We start from the raw sequence: 18,500 nt of genomic DNA, 5'->3' as shown, positions 1-18,500 counted from the left end.
TTTTTTTTTGTGATGGTTGACTTTCTACAAATTTCTGCATCTCTGGAGCTCAGCCACAGTGATCTAAGGGTTCTTCTTTACCTCTCTCACCAAGGCTCTTCTCCCCCGATAGCTCATTTTGCCTGGACGACAAGCTATAGGAAGTGTTCTGTCATCCAAAACGTCTTCCATATAAGGATCATGGAGGCAAATGATGAGAAAAAAATTAACTTAAATGATTTTAGCAAATGGCTGCAATAACAAACAGTGAAAAACTGAAGGGAGTCTGAATACTTTCCGTACCCACTATATATCACTGAATCTTAACATAGGTTACAGCTTCTTCTGATCTAATCAAGTTGTTTGACTCTTTCAGAGAATGGATGGCAAAATGCAGAGGTTTATCAGAGAGGTGAACACCACCAGCAGATCCTGTGTGCTGTGGGACCTCGAGGAGGAGACGGATTACATCATCCAGGTTCAGTCTATTGGCCTGTACGGAGAGAGTCAGGCCAGCAAACGTGTCCACTTCAGAACCCTAAAGAAAACAGACCGTTTCCCCTCAAACAGTTCAAACCAAGGTAACAGCCCACCTTTACCACATTGGTATCATTCTTCACAATTGTTTTGATGCAGTCCATCATAGCTTGATGTTTTGTGTGAAACATAAACATGACCGTTTACATTCTCTGGGGATTCTGCCGTTGTGTTTAACAGTTTTTTTTCTACGACCCAATTAATTATTGATGAACACTTTACGCATGGATGCAGGTAGACCTTGTTACCGCCTCTCATTTAGAGCTCCAATTTCTAATCCGCCCGCTGCCTCTCAGGGGGATACGCTGTATTTTTGGAGCCGTGCAACACAAGCGGGTGATCCCTAATAGCAGGCCATTGAGTGCATTCTTAACACCCATTTCAATGTTGTGTTGATACGCAATGTTTTTGAGAGATTTTCTCTTCTGTATGAAATCTAGCACTGAAAAAAGAACCACTGAAAGCCAGAGAAATCTAGCTGCCTTCAACATGAGAGTAGCTATTTTTGCCAGCTATGTTGACAATAACAAAACATCCAGGCTTGTGCACACCAACGCAGATGGAGCGCTCGAAATTAATCATCCGAGAATTCAACGATGCATGTAGTTCAGAATCATGCTCAATATGTCATTAACACACTCCTGGCTTAAACTGAAAAGACATATATTCAAAGCATTAAGTATATATCAGCAGACTTTTTAGATATCCCATTTGGTTTGACTCTGATGGTACGGGAACGTGGGTAATTAAGGAAGTTAATTGAAACCAAAGGATTCCATAGAGCTTTAGTTCAATTGAAGTACATTTAAAATGACTTCTAAAGCTTCCTTGCAATTGCATAGGTAAAAATGTTGTTTCTTTCACGTTGCTTTTGTAAAAGTTTGAATTTAGCTCCATCTTGGCTGTGTACAAGGCCACAGTCTAAACACTTCAGCCTGGACAGCATTCATTGAGGCATAGAAAGCAATAATATGTTTTTAAACATACATCTATCTTTTTCTTATATTTTCTTATTTTTATAGTGGCTGAAATTCAAGGACGTTTAAAAATCTCATTATCTTTATTTTTCTGGCTTCTGTCTTCTGTCTTCATAGTTTCTAGCGCAGTACACTTGAAAAAACGATATAATGCAGATATAATAAGATATAATGCAGTTTGCCTTGCCTTTATTTTACACAAAATAAATTTATATTTATATGTTTTGTGATAATGAATTAACGTAAATTATTCTGCTTGTATTCTTGCCCTGTGGACATTATTTTGAATTGAAACGTTTAATTATTTAGTTTAAGCTACTGCTAAGAAACATTAGACCAAAAAAAGAAAAGTCAACCTAATACTTTTTTTTATACATTTTACATACAATACATTTTAATAAAAATTTTCATTTGAAATTATATTTTATTGTGTTCTTCCAAAATGCTTGTCACTGTATTTTTTTACAGTGTTTTTTTTTTTTTTAAATTAAAGTCCATTATGCTGTGATCTTTCTTTATTATTAATTCATTTAATACTTGTTTGATCTTTCAGATTATATTTTTTACTTTTTTTGCTGGGTTCAGTATTAAGGATGATAAAATCGGTCATAGAACAAGTCACATTGATCTGAATATGACTTCTTACAAGTTTAAAATCTTCTAAATACGTACATTTTCTGACACAAATGACTCCATTTCCTCAGATTGACTCTATGGAATTTTCTCCCAGATAAATAATTTAACAATGCATCATTTAAATACAGGCATTTACATGTTACAACCGAGCACTCAGTTCATGACCCAGTGATTTATTGAAAGTTCAGTGGAGTTTCAATTAGTGCAGTGTCTCTCAATGCATCAATGCATCTCTCTCTTTTCCTATAATAATGAATCTCATCATGATGCGGCAGCAGTTAAACACATTTTCCAACCCTCATCCTTTTGAAATTAGAAGCAATAGACTTAGCAGGGAGTATCTGCCATCTGCTACAGACAGGAATCCACAATGCAGAGTGGTACTTTTCAAAGTCAACTTGCCATAGTCGCCTAAGGAATCTGGCAAATATCTAAACAAATCCGAAAGGAAGGAAGTGGTATTCATGGAGATATTAGAGAGGAAGAAAGGAAAAGTGTGCCAAGTCACTGAGTAATGTATCTTGTTTTGTGACTCTAGACAGTTTCACCTGCATCTCTGAGGTAGTTTTGACCAATGCTTCTCATGTGCTGTCTGAAGATGATTCCCATTGGACTCAATTACTGTGATACTTCAAAGAACTGCGTTTGTATAGAAGCTGAGTCAATATCAAAGACCGGGCCCTGCTGGTCTAACAAACAAAACTGTGCATCCTGATGAGGAAAGACCCATCATAATTACAACTAGAAAGACAATAAATGACTTATTGCAAGCACTATGCTTTCCACAACATATCTTGCATTGACTTTCACAATATGCAAAAAAAGAAAGGAAGTCATAAAGGTTTGCGTTTACACTGGAATTTTTTTTTAATCTGGTTTAAATGCAAAAGTCTGCATGAGATCCAATTTTTTCCGCAACAGTTCTGAGCCACTTCCAAATGTTGTTTTTAATCAAATACATAACCAATATCTGGACATCTCACCTACGTCTAATGCCATATATCCAATTAATTCCCCTTTGAATTCCAAGCCACCACAAGGCGAGGGTGCCACGTTTGCCCACAAAGAGAGCTTTTCAATGTCATATTTTAGCCGTGCGTTGCTTTGCGTATACAGTAAGAGTTGTTTGCTATTCTAATCACTAATGGAGTTTAAGAAATATGACCGTTTGACTGGGAACAACAAGGTTCAGGCTTTATTAAGCTTGGAGGACATGTGGAGGACAAAATCCAGCGGGAACTGGAATGTCGTGTGCAGTTCTGCACCACCGGACTAGTTTGCCTAATCTTCACGATACTTTAGTATAGACTTCACTTGCAGGCAGTGATGGCGCAGGGACGGCTGATGCACATAGTGTTGTATTTGAGGTAAATTATGTAAATGCTGTCCGGTTTCTCACACAAACCTATCGTTTCGTGCCTCAAGACATCAATAAGTCGCCATGAGCTGCTGTGTTTCATATGGATTTGTATGTCTATGTGTTTTTACTCTCATAGTGACTCTCATAGAAAAACACCCCCTTGACATGCATCATACGAGCAATGGTAGGAGTTTAAAATCTTCATTTGTGTTCTACTTAAGAAACAAACACACCTACATCTTGGATGCCATGGGGGTAAGCAGATAAACATTTTCATTTTGGGGTGAAATTATCACTTTAAGACTTTGCAGTGTAAACACAGCCTATAGGTTTTGTAACAACATGAGAGTCGGTAAATGATGGCAGAATTTTAATGTCACTGTTATTCTTTTTTTGTTTCATGGGCTACATGTGCAACAGCATCTTTGAACTGATCTCAGGCTGGTGGAACTAATGAGCAGATGTCTTGCTTTGGTTCCTTGGGCCAAAGAGGAAGCATTATGTTTTCTGGCGTGAAGCAGCTCTCTTTTAAAGTACTCCAAAGAGCTCCCCCGTAGAGCTTTTGGAACATAACCAGTTAAATAAACAGCATTGCGTCCCACATGAGGCTCTTATCTCTGTTAAGAGAAGTGGCAAGGGTATGTTGAACCGGTTTAATGCTGTAAAGCACAGACACAGTATTCATTTTCCACACATGAGTGAAAAGCATCTACACTTATCGTTATAAATATTCATGGGGATGATGAGAGGAATATTTCTCTTGCATTATGAAAATGTGCGTAATATTTTACAACAAAACAACTTTAAATATTCTGATACAGTAACTCCAACTTTCCCACCTTATCTTGATTTAAAATGATTTGTGAGGATTCGTCTTCTGTCCTGATAATGTGAATGGAAGCGAGTGCTCATCTCAATACGTTGAGACCGTTATTGGAAATCACGACATGATGTGTGCATGTGACCCTTCCAGTAAATGGCTGGGCAGAATCAACCCCCCACCCCTTCACTTTTTCATTTTAAGACAGCAGGTGTCTCAGTGACAGCACTGCTTTTATCCAGAAAGAAACAGCAATTGGGAAGAGTGGTGCTCTGGACCAACTCCACACAGGTTAAGAGATACTTGGAGGAGAAAATGGGCCGGAATTCAATCCCTTTAACACTGGATTAATAATGAAGACAGATGGCTGGTTAGATCCGGCTGAGGTTGGATAGTGGTGATTGGGATGCTGGGAAATTGACCAGCTTTGGGATACAGACTGGGGGCTAAACAAAAGTAAAATGAATCACATAAGCGGTGGCTGCATTCTACATTGAATTTGTAATGGTTCTGTGTGTGTGTATACTTCTTTTAAAGAAAAACTTCTTTTAAAAGTGTCTAATTTAAAGTATTTTTTTGTGCTTAAAGGGATAGTTCACACAAAAATGAAAATTCTGTCATGAATTACTCCCCCTCATGTCGTTCCAAACCCAAAAGACTTTGGTTCATCTTCAGAACACAAATGAAGAACTTTGATAAAATCAGAGTGCTTTCTGTACCTCCATTGACAGCTACGCAACTACCACTTTCTGTCACAGGTTGTTTGGTTCATGTTTCATGTCTGAGTTTGATATGTTCAATGTTAATTTTCTCTGTCGCCATGTTCACTGCCTTGTTTCTCAGTTTGCTTTGTTCAGTCATGGGCTGCGTCCGAAAACCTAGGCAGCTGACTTGTTGCCTCGCTGCCTTATCAGGCAATAGCTTGTAAGGCAGCGTTTTGTGCATGAAGGCACCTCACAAAACGATTTCGGACAGACTTCTGAGGCAGTGTAGCAGTTTAAAGATCCACAGCAAAATAGAGAGAGCTTTGGTGAGAACTAAACACATATTTAATTACTTTATTATTCATTGCTCGCTAGAAAAAACATCAGAAGAGGAAAATATTGGTTAAAAACATACATTTACACACAAACTGAGAAACAAACGCAACTTTCGGACGCCATCTTATTTTCCAAGCTCAACTGTCACTGAATGGAAAGCACAGGATTATGGGATATCAAAGGCAGCGAAGGATACATGCATGCTGACTTCAAAAATTGATCAGATGAAGGTATCTCAGGAGACAGGAAGTGGAGCTAATATTAGATTCGGACATTGCTTGATGCCTTCCTGCCTTGAAATGTGTCCTCCGAAGGCAGCATTTTCCAGGTTTCGGACGCAGCCATGTTTTCTGTTTTGTCATTTACTTCCTGGTCTTGTCATGTGATTCCCTTGCCCTTATGTGGTCCTGTTTTCATTGGTTTATTAGTTCACAGGTGTCCCTTGTCTTGTCGTTAGCCCGTGTGTATTTAAGCCCTCATGTTTGCCATGTGTCTTTGATATTGAATATGTAACCTGCTGCTGCTGAGTTTGGTTAAAGCCATGCTATGTTTTATGTTTATGATTTTGAGTTCAATAAAGAGACTGCACATTATTCTTAAATGCTGTTTTAAATGGTCCTGGGGAAAAAAGTATCTATATTTTTGCATGAAAATACCCCAAACTTTTAAACCATAGTGCATAGAAAGTTTTTTTTAAATCAAAGTGTCTGATTCTTGACCACAAGAATGAAAACTGTAATGACTGTATCAGCTATAATGACCATTGAGTGCTCAGTACAATCACTCACAGAAGATCCTCTGTCTCTTCTAACAGATGACCCAACTGTCCAAGGCATGGATAAAGGTCGACACCTGCAGACAGGGGAGATGATCATCATTGTCGTGGTGCTTCTTATGTGGGCAGGTGAGACACAGATGTCAGCTCAAAAGAAATTAATTTCATTCCAGTCCTGGAATTCTGTTATGCCCGTTTATATCTACTGAGAAAAACTATGCTGGCAAACATCACCTCATAAATGATTCAACTTCAAGAGAGATGAGTCTGAGAAAGAGAGAGTGGATCATAGTTTATCTTTGATTTGTTAACGGCTATTAATTTTTCACCTGAATAATTTTAACATTACTTCAATTAAATGGTACTTAAAATTTCACTGTACATGCCAGCCCTAAAAAGACTTGTGAAACCATAAACTGCATTAAACTGATAAAATATGAAATGTACTGCCTGAATTTTGAGAAGGGCACAGGAAATAGCAGCACTTCTCTCCTTACGTAAGGCACTGAGCCAGTCTGCCTCACTGTCACAAAATAATTCATGCACTCAATTGCAACTGCCACTCCAGCAAACAAGGAATGTCTTCGCACCGCTGGGCTTTGACTACTGAAAGGTATTCTGTCTGCCCCTCTCAATCCAAGAGGATGCTGAACGTGTGCAACATTAAGAGCAGGGGTTAAGCGTGACTCGGTTACCCCCGATTTACACTCGGAATGCTAAATGTGATTTAAAAGGCAACTATTATGCAAAATTCACTTTTACGTGGTGTTTGAACACAAATGTGTTTTGACACTGTGTGTACACAACAACTAGCCTGATGTGGTCATACTCAATTCTAGTCAGAATATGAGTCTGAAACTGTTCCATTGGGCTGTGATTATGGGGTGTGTTTCAACCGAACCAGGAAAGACCTCGATTGGATAGACCTACAACCAATCAGAGCAACGAAGCGACGCATTGTCAAATGTCAACAGAGCTCAACTGCACTGTGTTGCCAAGTCCGTGTTTTTTCCGCGGGTTGTTTTCTATGTCCGTGGGTTGAAGCAACTATCATGTGATATATAGACCCATGAGTGCGAATTTTAGCAGGCAACCATGCCAAAATAACACACATTTTACCCCCCAAATGCCATTTTCCCCCCGGAGAACCCCTCGAGAAACTATTGTTTAGGGCTAGTAGTTGTTGGGTTTTGTTGTAAAAACTTGCAACCCTGTCTGTACGTGAGCTGAAATCAGGCTGGAATACACGATCTTTGCCGGTGTTGTAAAAAAATAAAATAATTTAATGATACACAGAGTACTTACCCAACATGATCATCATTACTGAGAGAAATTGTGAAGGTGAATGCATATACAAACAAGCTCTCTGTTTAGTATTGAACAAATATAATCCAAACACCTTTGATGAAGTGCATGATTACATTACTGTTGATCATCTGTCCGTCATCGTCTAAAGCCCGCCCTGATGATTTCATTGGTCCGAACAGTTTCTGTTCGGGGATAATTACTCCTCTATGGAGCAAGGCCAGACCGAACTGCCCGACCTAAACATTTTGTGGGCGGGGCTAAGTTCGGCTGGCATCCAGGCTACACAACAACCCTATTATGTAAAAACCCCGGTTATGTCTGTGCTGTATACGTGCACAGACATAACCAACTGTTTTCATGTGAAATTTGTGTGTTTCTGGCATAACCTTTTGACAGTTTATCGCAATAACACATTAAAAAGAGCTAGTTTATTGTAATACTTTGTGCGCATGCGTCGGTTGTGTGTGCTCAAGCTGAGAGAGATAAGGCTTTAAAACGCATATAAAGATGATATTTCATTATGACAAAGAACTGCAACGTGAGTTGAGCGTGTGAGATGATGATCATCAAAGCCAAACAAATGTATCATGTTATTTTTATTTGTGTGTCCACCAGAGCAATATAATAAAAGCCCATCTCAGTATAGTGGCTCTACAATAATTTTTTTAAGAGACAAGAATAGTTTTTGTGGGCAAAAAAACTAAATAATGACTTATATAGTGATGGGCCGTTTTCAAAACAAAATTTCGAACTGTTATGAATCAGCAAACAGATATTTTATATTTAGTCCGAGAGCGTATGAAAGTGTATGCACACTATACTGTCCATGTCCAGAAAGGGAATAAAAACATCATCAAAGTAGTCCATATGTGACATCAGTTAGTTAATGTGAATCTCTTGAAGCATTGAAAATACATTTTGGTCCAAAAATATCAAAAACTACGACTTTAATGCTGAATAAAGTTGTAGTTTTTGTTATTTTTGGACCAAAATGTATTTTCAATGCTCAGTGAATCAAACAAGAGATTCACATTAACTAACTGATGTCACATATGGACTACTTTGATGATGTTTTTATTCCCTTTCTGGACACTGACAGTATAGTGTGCATACACTTTCATACGCTCTCGGACTAAATATAAAATATCTCAAACTGTGTTCTGAAGATGAACGGAGGTCTTATGGGTGTGGAACGACATTAGGGTGAGTCATTAATGACATACATTTCAGTTTTTTGGTGAACTAACCCTTTAAGTGGTTACAGGCTTGGTAAATAAAACATTACACATGTGCTTAAAGGCCTTAAAAGCACTTGGATCCCTATTATACATTTTTTTGTTTAGCTTTGTTGCCAAAGTCCACCTACAATTTTTTGATTTTCAATTTAAACGCTTTATCTGACCCTTAGAATTAAATGGTCAGGTTTTGCTTTGAGATCAGACTGAAATGGTACGTGACTTGTTAAAATGTAATTTCTTGTCATCAGAGCCTCAGAATTAGACTTTTCCTTATTTTGCTCAATAGTGTTGTTCTGGTGTTCAGGACTAATGTCTGTCCTCCTTTCTCCTTATTTCCTCACTGTGTCTGGGTGGACCAAGTTTCTGATCATCTAACAGGTGACATTAAAAAGCATTCAAAAGTTATGGGTCGGCAAGATTTTAAAATGTTTTTAAGGGAGGTCTCTTATGTACAGCAATGCTGCATTTATTTTGATCACACATTCATCTGTAGTAGGCCTACTGTGAATTAATATTACAATTTAAAACAATTATTTTTTATTTTAATATATTTTAAAATGTAATTTATTCCTGATGGCAAAGAAATAAATAATACATCAATTCATTGCTTCAGTCTTCAGTGTCACATGATCCTTCAGAAGTCATTCTAATTAGCTTTTTTTTGGCATGTAGTAATTTCTTTGATAACCACCCTATAATATTTTTGTTGAATCCATGATGATGCATTTATTTGAAATGGAAGTCATTTTAAATGAATATAATGTCTTTATTGTCACTTTTGATCAATTGAATGTAACCTTGCTGAATAAAAGTATTCATATATATATATATATATATATCTGACCCAAACTGACCCCATGAACAGTAATCAGCACGTTTTTTCACTGAGGAGGAATACTTAAAGTTACAGTATGTTTTTATAATCAAGCTATTTCATCGCAAAAGGTCAAGGAAAAGTTTAATGGCACTACATACTGTTAAAATATTGTATTTTAATTATCACTTTTCATCGATAGCTTTAATGATCCAATAAGATTTAAAGTTGGGTTGTATACATGCTAAGTGCTTAACTACTTTAGAAAATGGGCTGGTAAAATGGAGGTAAACTGGGTACAATTTAGTTTCTTCAGTGTTTGTGTCTAAGGTTTCGACGCTTCAGTGACTCTTGAGACCTGTCAGTCTGTCTCTCCAGAGCTTTGTAGAGTTGCATCAGCACGACGACTCTGTGTCACCATGTCTTTTCTGTTTCTGCAGCCGTAATTGCCTTGTTTTGCCGGCAGTATGACATAATAAAGGACAACGATTCCAGCAACAGCAAAGAGAAGGCAAAACCATCCTCAGAGAGAAGCACACCTGAGCACCACAGCGGAGGTCTTCTGCGGAGCAAGGTGGGAATCTCTGCACCTCTTTCTCAACCTCAACCTCTCAATCTTGTCTAAATCACACATTCCTTTTTAAAGAAAGGTGATAATCCTGATCACCATATGAGTGATTCTTAGCCTGACAAGGCAGAACCACATCAAGATGTTTGGTCTGGAAACTCACCATAGACAGGGCTCAATCCGAGGGGCGGATAAACGGTTGTCTTTCAAACTCTCTCTGCACGCGATAGGATAGAGCTACCACCAACCAGAGCAACGAAGGTGAAGCAGAGCTCGTTGATAGATTAAACATTCGCCGTATCCAGTCGGCAAAACTCTGAACACATCTTCCCTTTTTAAGAATGACTTCAGTGCCGTTCTTTGTTCTTTTCTCAGAGAAAAGCTTAACTCCAAGTCTTCCAGAGTCGCGTTCAAAGCTGATTCGAAAGACCACCGTTCGCCAACAGCAGTTTCTGTGTTTACTAGAAGCATGCAAACGCAACTCGGCCGTCATTATGTTAAGCCCCACCCACCGACTCTATACACAATGTGATTGGCCTCTCCAGAGTTTGGCATTTACAGCTCAGAAGTGTATTGAGAGTTGATAGATGACACTCAGATTAGATTTGCTGCTGCTAGGGTGCGTCTAGATTTCTAGGCTAAGTGATTCTATCTTCTAAATCTTTCCAGCATTCTTCTTGAAATCATATTCAATTTTAATAATCCAGTTCTTGCCAAACTTCCTTTTTTTAACTTTTAACGAAAAAGTAATTTCTTTATATAGTATAGTTTGTCAACTCTGTTACAGACAAATTAGGCAATGTGTAGGAATAACATTGGTAACAGGATTACCAAGCATGGTAATCCGGTAATGGACCGGTAATCATAACATGATTATTATTTTTTTTTTTTAAGTTTTACAAAATAAATCTTGGTGTAAGAACTTTGCAGGTTGAATTTTTTTCTTAGAAAGTAAGTAAGTGACATAATTTCCTGTCGGCAATGTATTGCATGGTAACAGAATTGACACAAGATTTATGGACACACATTTTGTTTTAATTACTTTTATGAATACAGTAAAGGAAATATTACCACAATAAAAATGAAATACAATTTTGATTACACAATTGATACATGATTGCCAAACAAATCTTGATTTTCAGCTTCATAAGACACATTACTTCATAATACTTTTTACAGAAAGTATTCCTTTGTAATGGCCTGTAACATCTTGTGATCCATAAAAATGAGTGACACATTATTCAAATAATTAAAGGGGGGGTGAAATGCTGTTTCATGCATACTGAGCTTTTTACACTGTTAAAGACTTGGATTCCCATCCTAAACATTTAAAAAAAAGACAAAGTTTCAAAAACTAATGTTGGACATTTAGTATTGCTGTGTCAAAAATACTCCTTCCGGTTTCTCACAAGTTTCAGGTTTTTTTTCGAGTATGGCTCAGTTTGACGTTAATAGATCAGATCGGAAGGTCCTTGTATGGGCCGTACGAGCTCTTCTCCCGGTAGGGTGCGCGCGCGCGTGACTAGAGCGAGAGAGGAAATGCACGCCCGTAAACACTGCTCTCAAGCTGCAGATCCAGTCGATCCGTGAACACTTATGTCGGTTATAGTCTGTGCCGCGCTCCACTTCATTCCTCCACTTTGACATCAAGCGACTTCAACGCTTCAGCACAGCATTCCGGGAAGGCAGCGCTGCATTTGAACCGATTTGAACGCAGAAATGACGGGAAGCTTCACAACATCGCTTCAGTCGCATCACAAAGTGGATCTCCACACTCCAAGAAGTGTGTTTTTGATGGAGCCGTCCCAGCAATAAAGGTTTGGTCCTGCATTGGAAGCAGCCGGTGAGTAAAACTGCTTCAAATGTCTGTGCTGTTGCTTATCGTCGCGTGAGTAAACATCAGTAAACGACACGATCGCGTGCTTCGTCATTCAAATGCGCTAACGGACTTCATTGCTGTTCTATGTATAACGTTACACTAGTCTGACGTGCAAAACCGTTTTGCTTGCAACTGCTAAGGTTTAGTCGCATACAATAGTCTATAAACCGAATCATGTCCTCATAAACTGTGAGTAAAGACACACAAATGTTGACAGGCCACTAAATACAGTACATACCTCAGAGACGTTCGTCCTGCTGTTGCTGTTTCTATTTCAGCCTCCAAATTAGATTCTGGATCATATCTATTAGCTGAGATCGATAGCAAGGGTTTCTCCACGCTTGAGGACGTCAGCGCTTTGCGCATTCGTCATTCTTTAGCTCCGCCCACACGATACGCCTCCAGGCGCTCGTTTTTTTCCGGAAAGACTTGGTACAGCCCATATTTCTTTTATAGATATAATAAAAGATATGAAGGATGCAATACTACTCTATAGGTACTCAAGATTGACATGAGATTGACTGAAACTGAGTGTTTCACCCCCCCTTTAAGTTAAATAATACAATTTTGACCCCAAATGTACCTGCAATTATAAAATCACCCATATACTTATGTCATTCTAAATCCATGTGGAACACAAAGAGAGAAGATTAGCAGAATCTATATATATTTTTTCCTATTCAGTGAAATTGAATGAGACCAAGGGCTGTCAAGCTTTATAAAAGAAGGACCTAGAAACCCTCATAAGCAGCCCATGCTCTTATGAAGTCTCAGCACTTAACCAGACCTGCATTCCCTGACTCGTGTGAAAAGCTTCAGGGTCGATCTCTGTTCTACAAGTTTTGTGAGATCAACTAAGCCTTTGGAGCTTTTACTGCACAGCCAATGCTAGAATTCACTGTATGAAGCGATCCGATTGAAATCAGTTCAAATCCAGTCAGTTCTTCATGCTTGAGAGCCTTGGTCACCATTTACTTATATTGTGTGGAAACTTTTACTGTTACTATTGTTGCAATGTAACACTTTTTTTCCACTGACAAAAAAAAATAAATTCTAAAAAAATAAATTAAAAAAAATGAATAAAAGGACAAAAATATGTCCTTTTTATATTGTAAAGGAAAATGCCCTTGGATACTAGCCTTTAAATGAATATGCTGTAACAGATTTTCTTTCATACTTTCAGAACTTTCATACAAAAGAACTGTTCATTTGTGTTCCTTAAAATTGAGAAATCTATTTCCCTGTAAATTCAGACCCGCTACATTTCATTAGCTCTTAATGAAAAGCGTAGCATAAGCATTTCGAGCTAAGAGGACTGGGAAAACTACCTGATCACTTTAACACCTGAGAAAAGACTAAGACAGAAAGCAGGAAAGCATTAGATGGCTATCCATCTCACTTTTCACAAAGACTGTCTGCCCAGGAACTGCCAATTGATAAAACCTCTGATTGATCAAACCCTTTTGTTATTTGCCGGATGAAACCTGCCAGCAGTGAAGGATGAGACCGAACACTGTGGCCCGCGGTGTCAGTCTGTCAACACTAAGCCATTCCTGCATTCCCTGACTCATGTGAAAGGCTTCAGGGCCGCTCTCTGTTCTACAGGTTTTGTGATCAACTAAGTCTTTGGAGCTTTTACTGCACAGGCAATCCTAGAATTCACTGTTTGATTTGTTGAAGCTCTGATCAGTAATGCTGAGGGGTTTGCAAGAGAAAGTGTATCAGTGTCTGTATATTCATTTAAGGGTATCTCAGTCATATTGTAAAATCTCGCTCTGTCTAATTAAAAGAACCAGCTCATAAGAATCAGACAATTTTTGCACTATGCTTTTGATTGATTCATGAATCAAACTACACTTGTTGAGTTTCCATGTTTTTGTTTTTGCATGTAGCCTGCCAGGGCAATCCAACTAAAGGCAATTTCTTGTCATTATTTTGAAGTACAATATATTTTTTATTGGATTCAAAACAGACTGTGATTCAATACAAACTCTAGCCTGACGTGGTCATACTCAATTCCAGTCAGAATATGAGTCTGAATCTGCTCCATTGGGCTGTGATTATGGGGCGTTTCAACCGAACCAGGAAAGCCCTTGATTGGATAGACCTACAACCAATCAGAGCAACGAAGCGACACATTACGCTAGTTGTCAAATGTCAACAGAGCTCAACTGCACTGTGTTGCCACGTCTGCGTTTTTTTCCACCGGTTGTTTTCTATGTCCGCGGGTTGAAGCGACTATTATGTGATATATAGAGCCATGAGTGCGAATTTTAGCAGGCAACCTTGCCAAAATAACACACATTTTACCCTCCCAAAACATTTTTTTCCCAGAGAACCCCCCCTGAGAAGCTATTGTTTAGAGCTAGTAGTTGGCGGGTTTTGTTATAAAAACTTGGCAACCCTGTCTGCACTCGATGGAATAAACGATCTTTGCCGGTGTTGTAAAAAAAATTAAGAATTTAATAATACACAGAGTACTTACCCAACATGATCATCATTTCTGAGAGAAATTTTGAAGGTGAATGCATTTTTTTTATTTTATTTTTTATTTTTATTTAAGGATAGCTCCTTGAGATGATCCGTCTCTTTTTCGAGGGGGTCCTAAGGCACAAAGATAGCTGTACAACATCATAATACATGCCACATTATACAAAAAAACAAAAACAAAAACTCACAAAAACATACCCAATAAAAGACTAACAATTGTCCTGCTTGACACATCCCCAACCCTGTTCCCCCAGAATCCTCACCTTTTAATGGTAACATGATTTCTTTATCATTAGATAAACATTAAGTCACTGTCCATTATAGGATTTCACACAATTCGTAGTTATTGGGTAAACATTAAAATACTTCTCAAATACAACATAGACATTCATCTGTAGTAGGAAAAACCCAACATGGAGATAATGATATTAATAACATTTCATTCACATCAGTAGCAAATACAAGACATATTGAAATAAAAGTATAATGAGGATTTATACAGTTGTAGTGTGGTTACAGAACGAAGAGCAGCTGGCAAATTATTCCAATCTGACGGACCTTTAAAGCAAAATGCCTTCTTACCAGTTTCTCTTTTAACTGCAGGAACTCAAAAGAAAGGAGATGTTAAATTTCTAAGGGCATGTAAGGACCTAAATGGTACCAGATGTTGTTTCAGATAATAAGGAAAATCATAATAAATGCACTTAAAGATTAAGATTAACCAATGAAATGTTCTCCTTTCTTTTGGCTGCAGCCAATTAAGAGAATTATACATTGAGCAATGATGAGTGTTGTAATGACATTTCAAAACAAATCTGCATAATGAGTTGGTTAATATAGTTATAGATTTAAGAGCTGATTCTGTTGCATTCTGATAAATTACTCCTCTATGGAGGTCTCCTGTAACAGGCATCAAAGGTCAGACAACACTTTTCATTTTCTCATGTACACTCCTGATCACATTTTTCAATGATTTTCAAACGACTCGACGGATGAATAAGTCTCTATAAATCCCTCCATTCCGAGAGCTACTCTGCTCTGATTGGCTAGACGGCCTCGTCTGTTGTTATTGGTCTACCGCTCACACTACTCTTGTCTGAAGCTAAACACCCATAAAACGGTTAGTTCACCCAAAAATTACTTACTCTCATGTCGTTGGACACCTGTAAGACCTCCGCTCATCTTCAGAACACAAATGAAGATAATTTTGTTGAAAAGAATAACTGTATCAATAACAGCGCATACGTTAGCCAGCAAACAACATTGACTGATGTAACATTGAAGATTGTGAAACAAATCCTGCTCCATCCTTTATCTTTACTCAAAATAGTAAGAACGCCAGACATTCTGCATTTATAGACACTTTTAGGTAATAGTGGCCCACAGCTGATTTGCAGAACACTGTAAAAAAAAATCAGGTCTCCAAATGAAAATTTTCTAGTGACTGATCACATCTAAATATTTCAGTTGGCCGAATTGAATTTCTGTGAATTGCATCAAATCACAGAATATTAATTCGGCCAACTGAAAAAATTATCAATTCACAGAATTTCAATTCGGCAAACTGAAAAATTTAGATGTGATCAGTCACTAGAAAATTTCAATTGGAGCCATATATATATATATTTTTTTTTTACAGTGAAGTATTACAGTAATACAGTAACACAAATCAAAGTATTTTGAACACCCGATAGAAAATATGTACATCACTAATTAATCATACTTATAAGTAATTCTGAGGAGCAAGCTGGTCCAAATAAACTGGATACCGACCCATCTTTCAAGAGCAAGTGTTTTGCGAATCCCGTGTTGAACTTTGAGAAGCAGTCGTCACTAAAATGACGTTTGAGGACGGGTCAAGTTGTTCGCAAGTGGACAACGTATACTATAGATGGACATTTTGCCATTGTCTTTAGTGACGTGGACGATTGGACAGACGATTCGTTTAGGCGGTTCAGAGTCGATTCTTTCATTTGGGAGACGCTAACTTTATTTATTGTGCACTTTCGACTTTAAAACTTCGCAGAACTTTTTACATTCACAACCTGCTGTATTACACAATGCATGAAAGGGATCCCTTAGGTCCCCTTTAGGTGCTGTTGAGTTAATTGCAATCTTAACAAACGATTCTGATATAAATTTTTAAATTGCCCTATTATAGTTAATCTAATATTCGAATATTAGATTAACTATAATAGGGCACTTTAAAAATTGATATCAGAATGGTTTGTTAGGATTGCAATTAACTCAGCAATACCTAAAACATAACTAATAATAACTGTAATAAGATATTAAAATAATAATGGCCATCATAATATTTATTTCTTCTTTGTAACGCCCATGAAGATGCAGACTGAGAGGAAAGTAGAAAATATTATGCTTGAGAAATGGAAATGACTTCATTTTAGATTCAGAGATGTTTTTCAGCATAATAAGTGCTTTGGATCAAACACCCGAGCTACTAACCTACTTCTAAAATAAACCATATCAGGAAAACCACCACGTGCCTTTGAGCAGTCATGTTCCTGTAGCTCTTCACTTGGCACTTTCTCTGTGTTGGAAATTCAAAGTGATGAAGCAAGGATGCTTCACATTCACCCGTTGCACTATGCGCAACCATTAGTCCTTATGACACATCAAAAATCAGCCTTTAAGACGCGTGATAAAATCAATACCAGACCCTGTGCCAAGACCCTAATTGCCTTCATTTCGACATATTGCACTGCTATAGAGCAAAATGATGCGCATTTATCTCTGTGTTCATTACATCTTAGTGCTCACAGCCATATACAATAAACTCAAGCTGCAAATACATCCAGCGGCGTTCTATCCATCCAGGAAGCCATCCTGTCCCAAACGATTGTAGGCGTTGATGAAACAGGCTCTTCAGAGGAGAATCACTCTTCTGTTTTTTTGTTCTCCTGTCTGTTGCAGTTCCACCAGTCGGTGCCATCTATCAACATCATTGAGGTGTGATGGGAGTTTCGTAGATGTCAGTCACGCCCTCCAGGATGACAGTTTATCGGCCCTTCCATCATAACACAGTCACGAATCCTCATGGAGCAGCACATCAGCTACACCACAGTATCAGCCCACCCATACACACATATTAAAGCAATCTACTGGGACTGTAAATATCATATATCGCATACTGTATATGACTGGATGCCTATATTGTATGATAGATGGAGTATTCCCAAAACTTTCATGCAATATATCAGATTAAATTTTTATTTTTTTTTCTCTTTAATAGAAAAGGAAGGAAAGTGTATTTTTGATATGATACTGGTGAAGTATGACAAGGTTTCTACTCTTTATTAGCTTGTGTTTGGTTTGTGCATGCATCTCTCTCGGTCTGATGGGATGTGTACAGAAGAAGGTCATTAGATTAAGCTTTTGCTCTTTTCATTAGTCTGTAAAGCTGGTGGAATTGTGACATAGCTGCTTATTAGTGAGGACAGACTGATGCCAAATCTCTCTGCTTTTGAATAGTTTCATCTTTTCACCCATCTTAAATATGGCTAGTATTGCTTATTTGCCCACTGTTTTCCCCCAACACATGCTAATCTTAAAACCTGCCAGAATGAACAATGTACATAATTGCTAATCTCACTGTTGTACAAAAACATGCCCTAACTGAATTATTGAGCATCCTAACTGAATTATTGTTTAAGAATACAAAGACGCCATGAGCTTCATGATGAAAAGTGCATGCATATTTTGTTTTTTATGCTCTTAGTTTTATTCATCTTAATTAGATGATTTGGTTATCTTCTATTTCTCCTTACCAGTTTTAATAAAGATAATGAGTTGATGAAAGATTTTTATTTTATTATTGACATTTTATTTGAGCATATTTATTTGAGCATATACACCTTTCGTTCTAAGCTTGTAACCCTGGATTTTAATTTAAATGTGATTTAGTTCACCCAAAAATTAAAATTATTTCATTAATTACTCACCCTCATGTCGTTGGACACCTGTAAGACCTTCATTCATCTTCAGAACACAAATGAAGATATTTTTGTTAAAAGCTGATGGCTGAGAAAGGCTTCAGAAAGGCCTCCAGTGGCATTCAG

General features: G+C 37.8%; 1 protein-coding gene across 5 annotated transcripts in view; it reads left to right on the top strand.

Annotated features, from left to right (window-relative positions):
• The window catches only part of fndc4a (fibronectin type III domain containing 4a), a 55,872-nt gene extending 37,632 nt beyond the window's left edge, over window positions 1-18,240 (top strand). For 4 of the 5 annotated variants that reach the window (XM_067417069.1, XM_067417068.1, XM_067417071.1 and 1 more), the window contains 5 exons: window positions 356-560; window positions 6,164-6,253; window positions 9,031-9,048; window positions 9,925-10,058; window positions 17,356-18,240. In XM_067417069.1, coding sequence (XP_067273170.1) covers window positions 356-560; window positions 6,164-6,253; window positions 9,031-9,048; window positions 9,925-10,058; window positions 17,356-17,397 — 489 coding nt within the window. In that variant the 3' untranslated portion in view covers window positions 17,398-18,240. The remainder of the gene's footprint in view (window positions 1-355; window positions 561-6,163; window positions 6,254-9,030; window positions 9,049-9,924; window positions 10,059-17,355) is intronic. The other variant, XM_067417070.1, reaches the window with a different exon arrangement.
• The last annotated feature ends 260 nt before the right edge of the window (window positions 18,241-18,500 follow it).

This window comes from Pseudorasbora parva, chromosome 15 (genome assembly GCF_024679245.1).
Source record: "Pseudorasbora parva isolate DD20220531a chromosome 15, ASM2467924v1, whole genome shotgun sequence".
NCBI lineage: Eukaryota > Metazoa > Chordata > Actinopteri > Cypriniformes > Gobionidae > Pseudorasbora > Pseudorasbora parva.
Note: the sequence above shows the minus strand (reverse complement) of the source record. Positions and strands in the feature narration are given on the sequence as shown.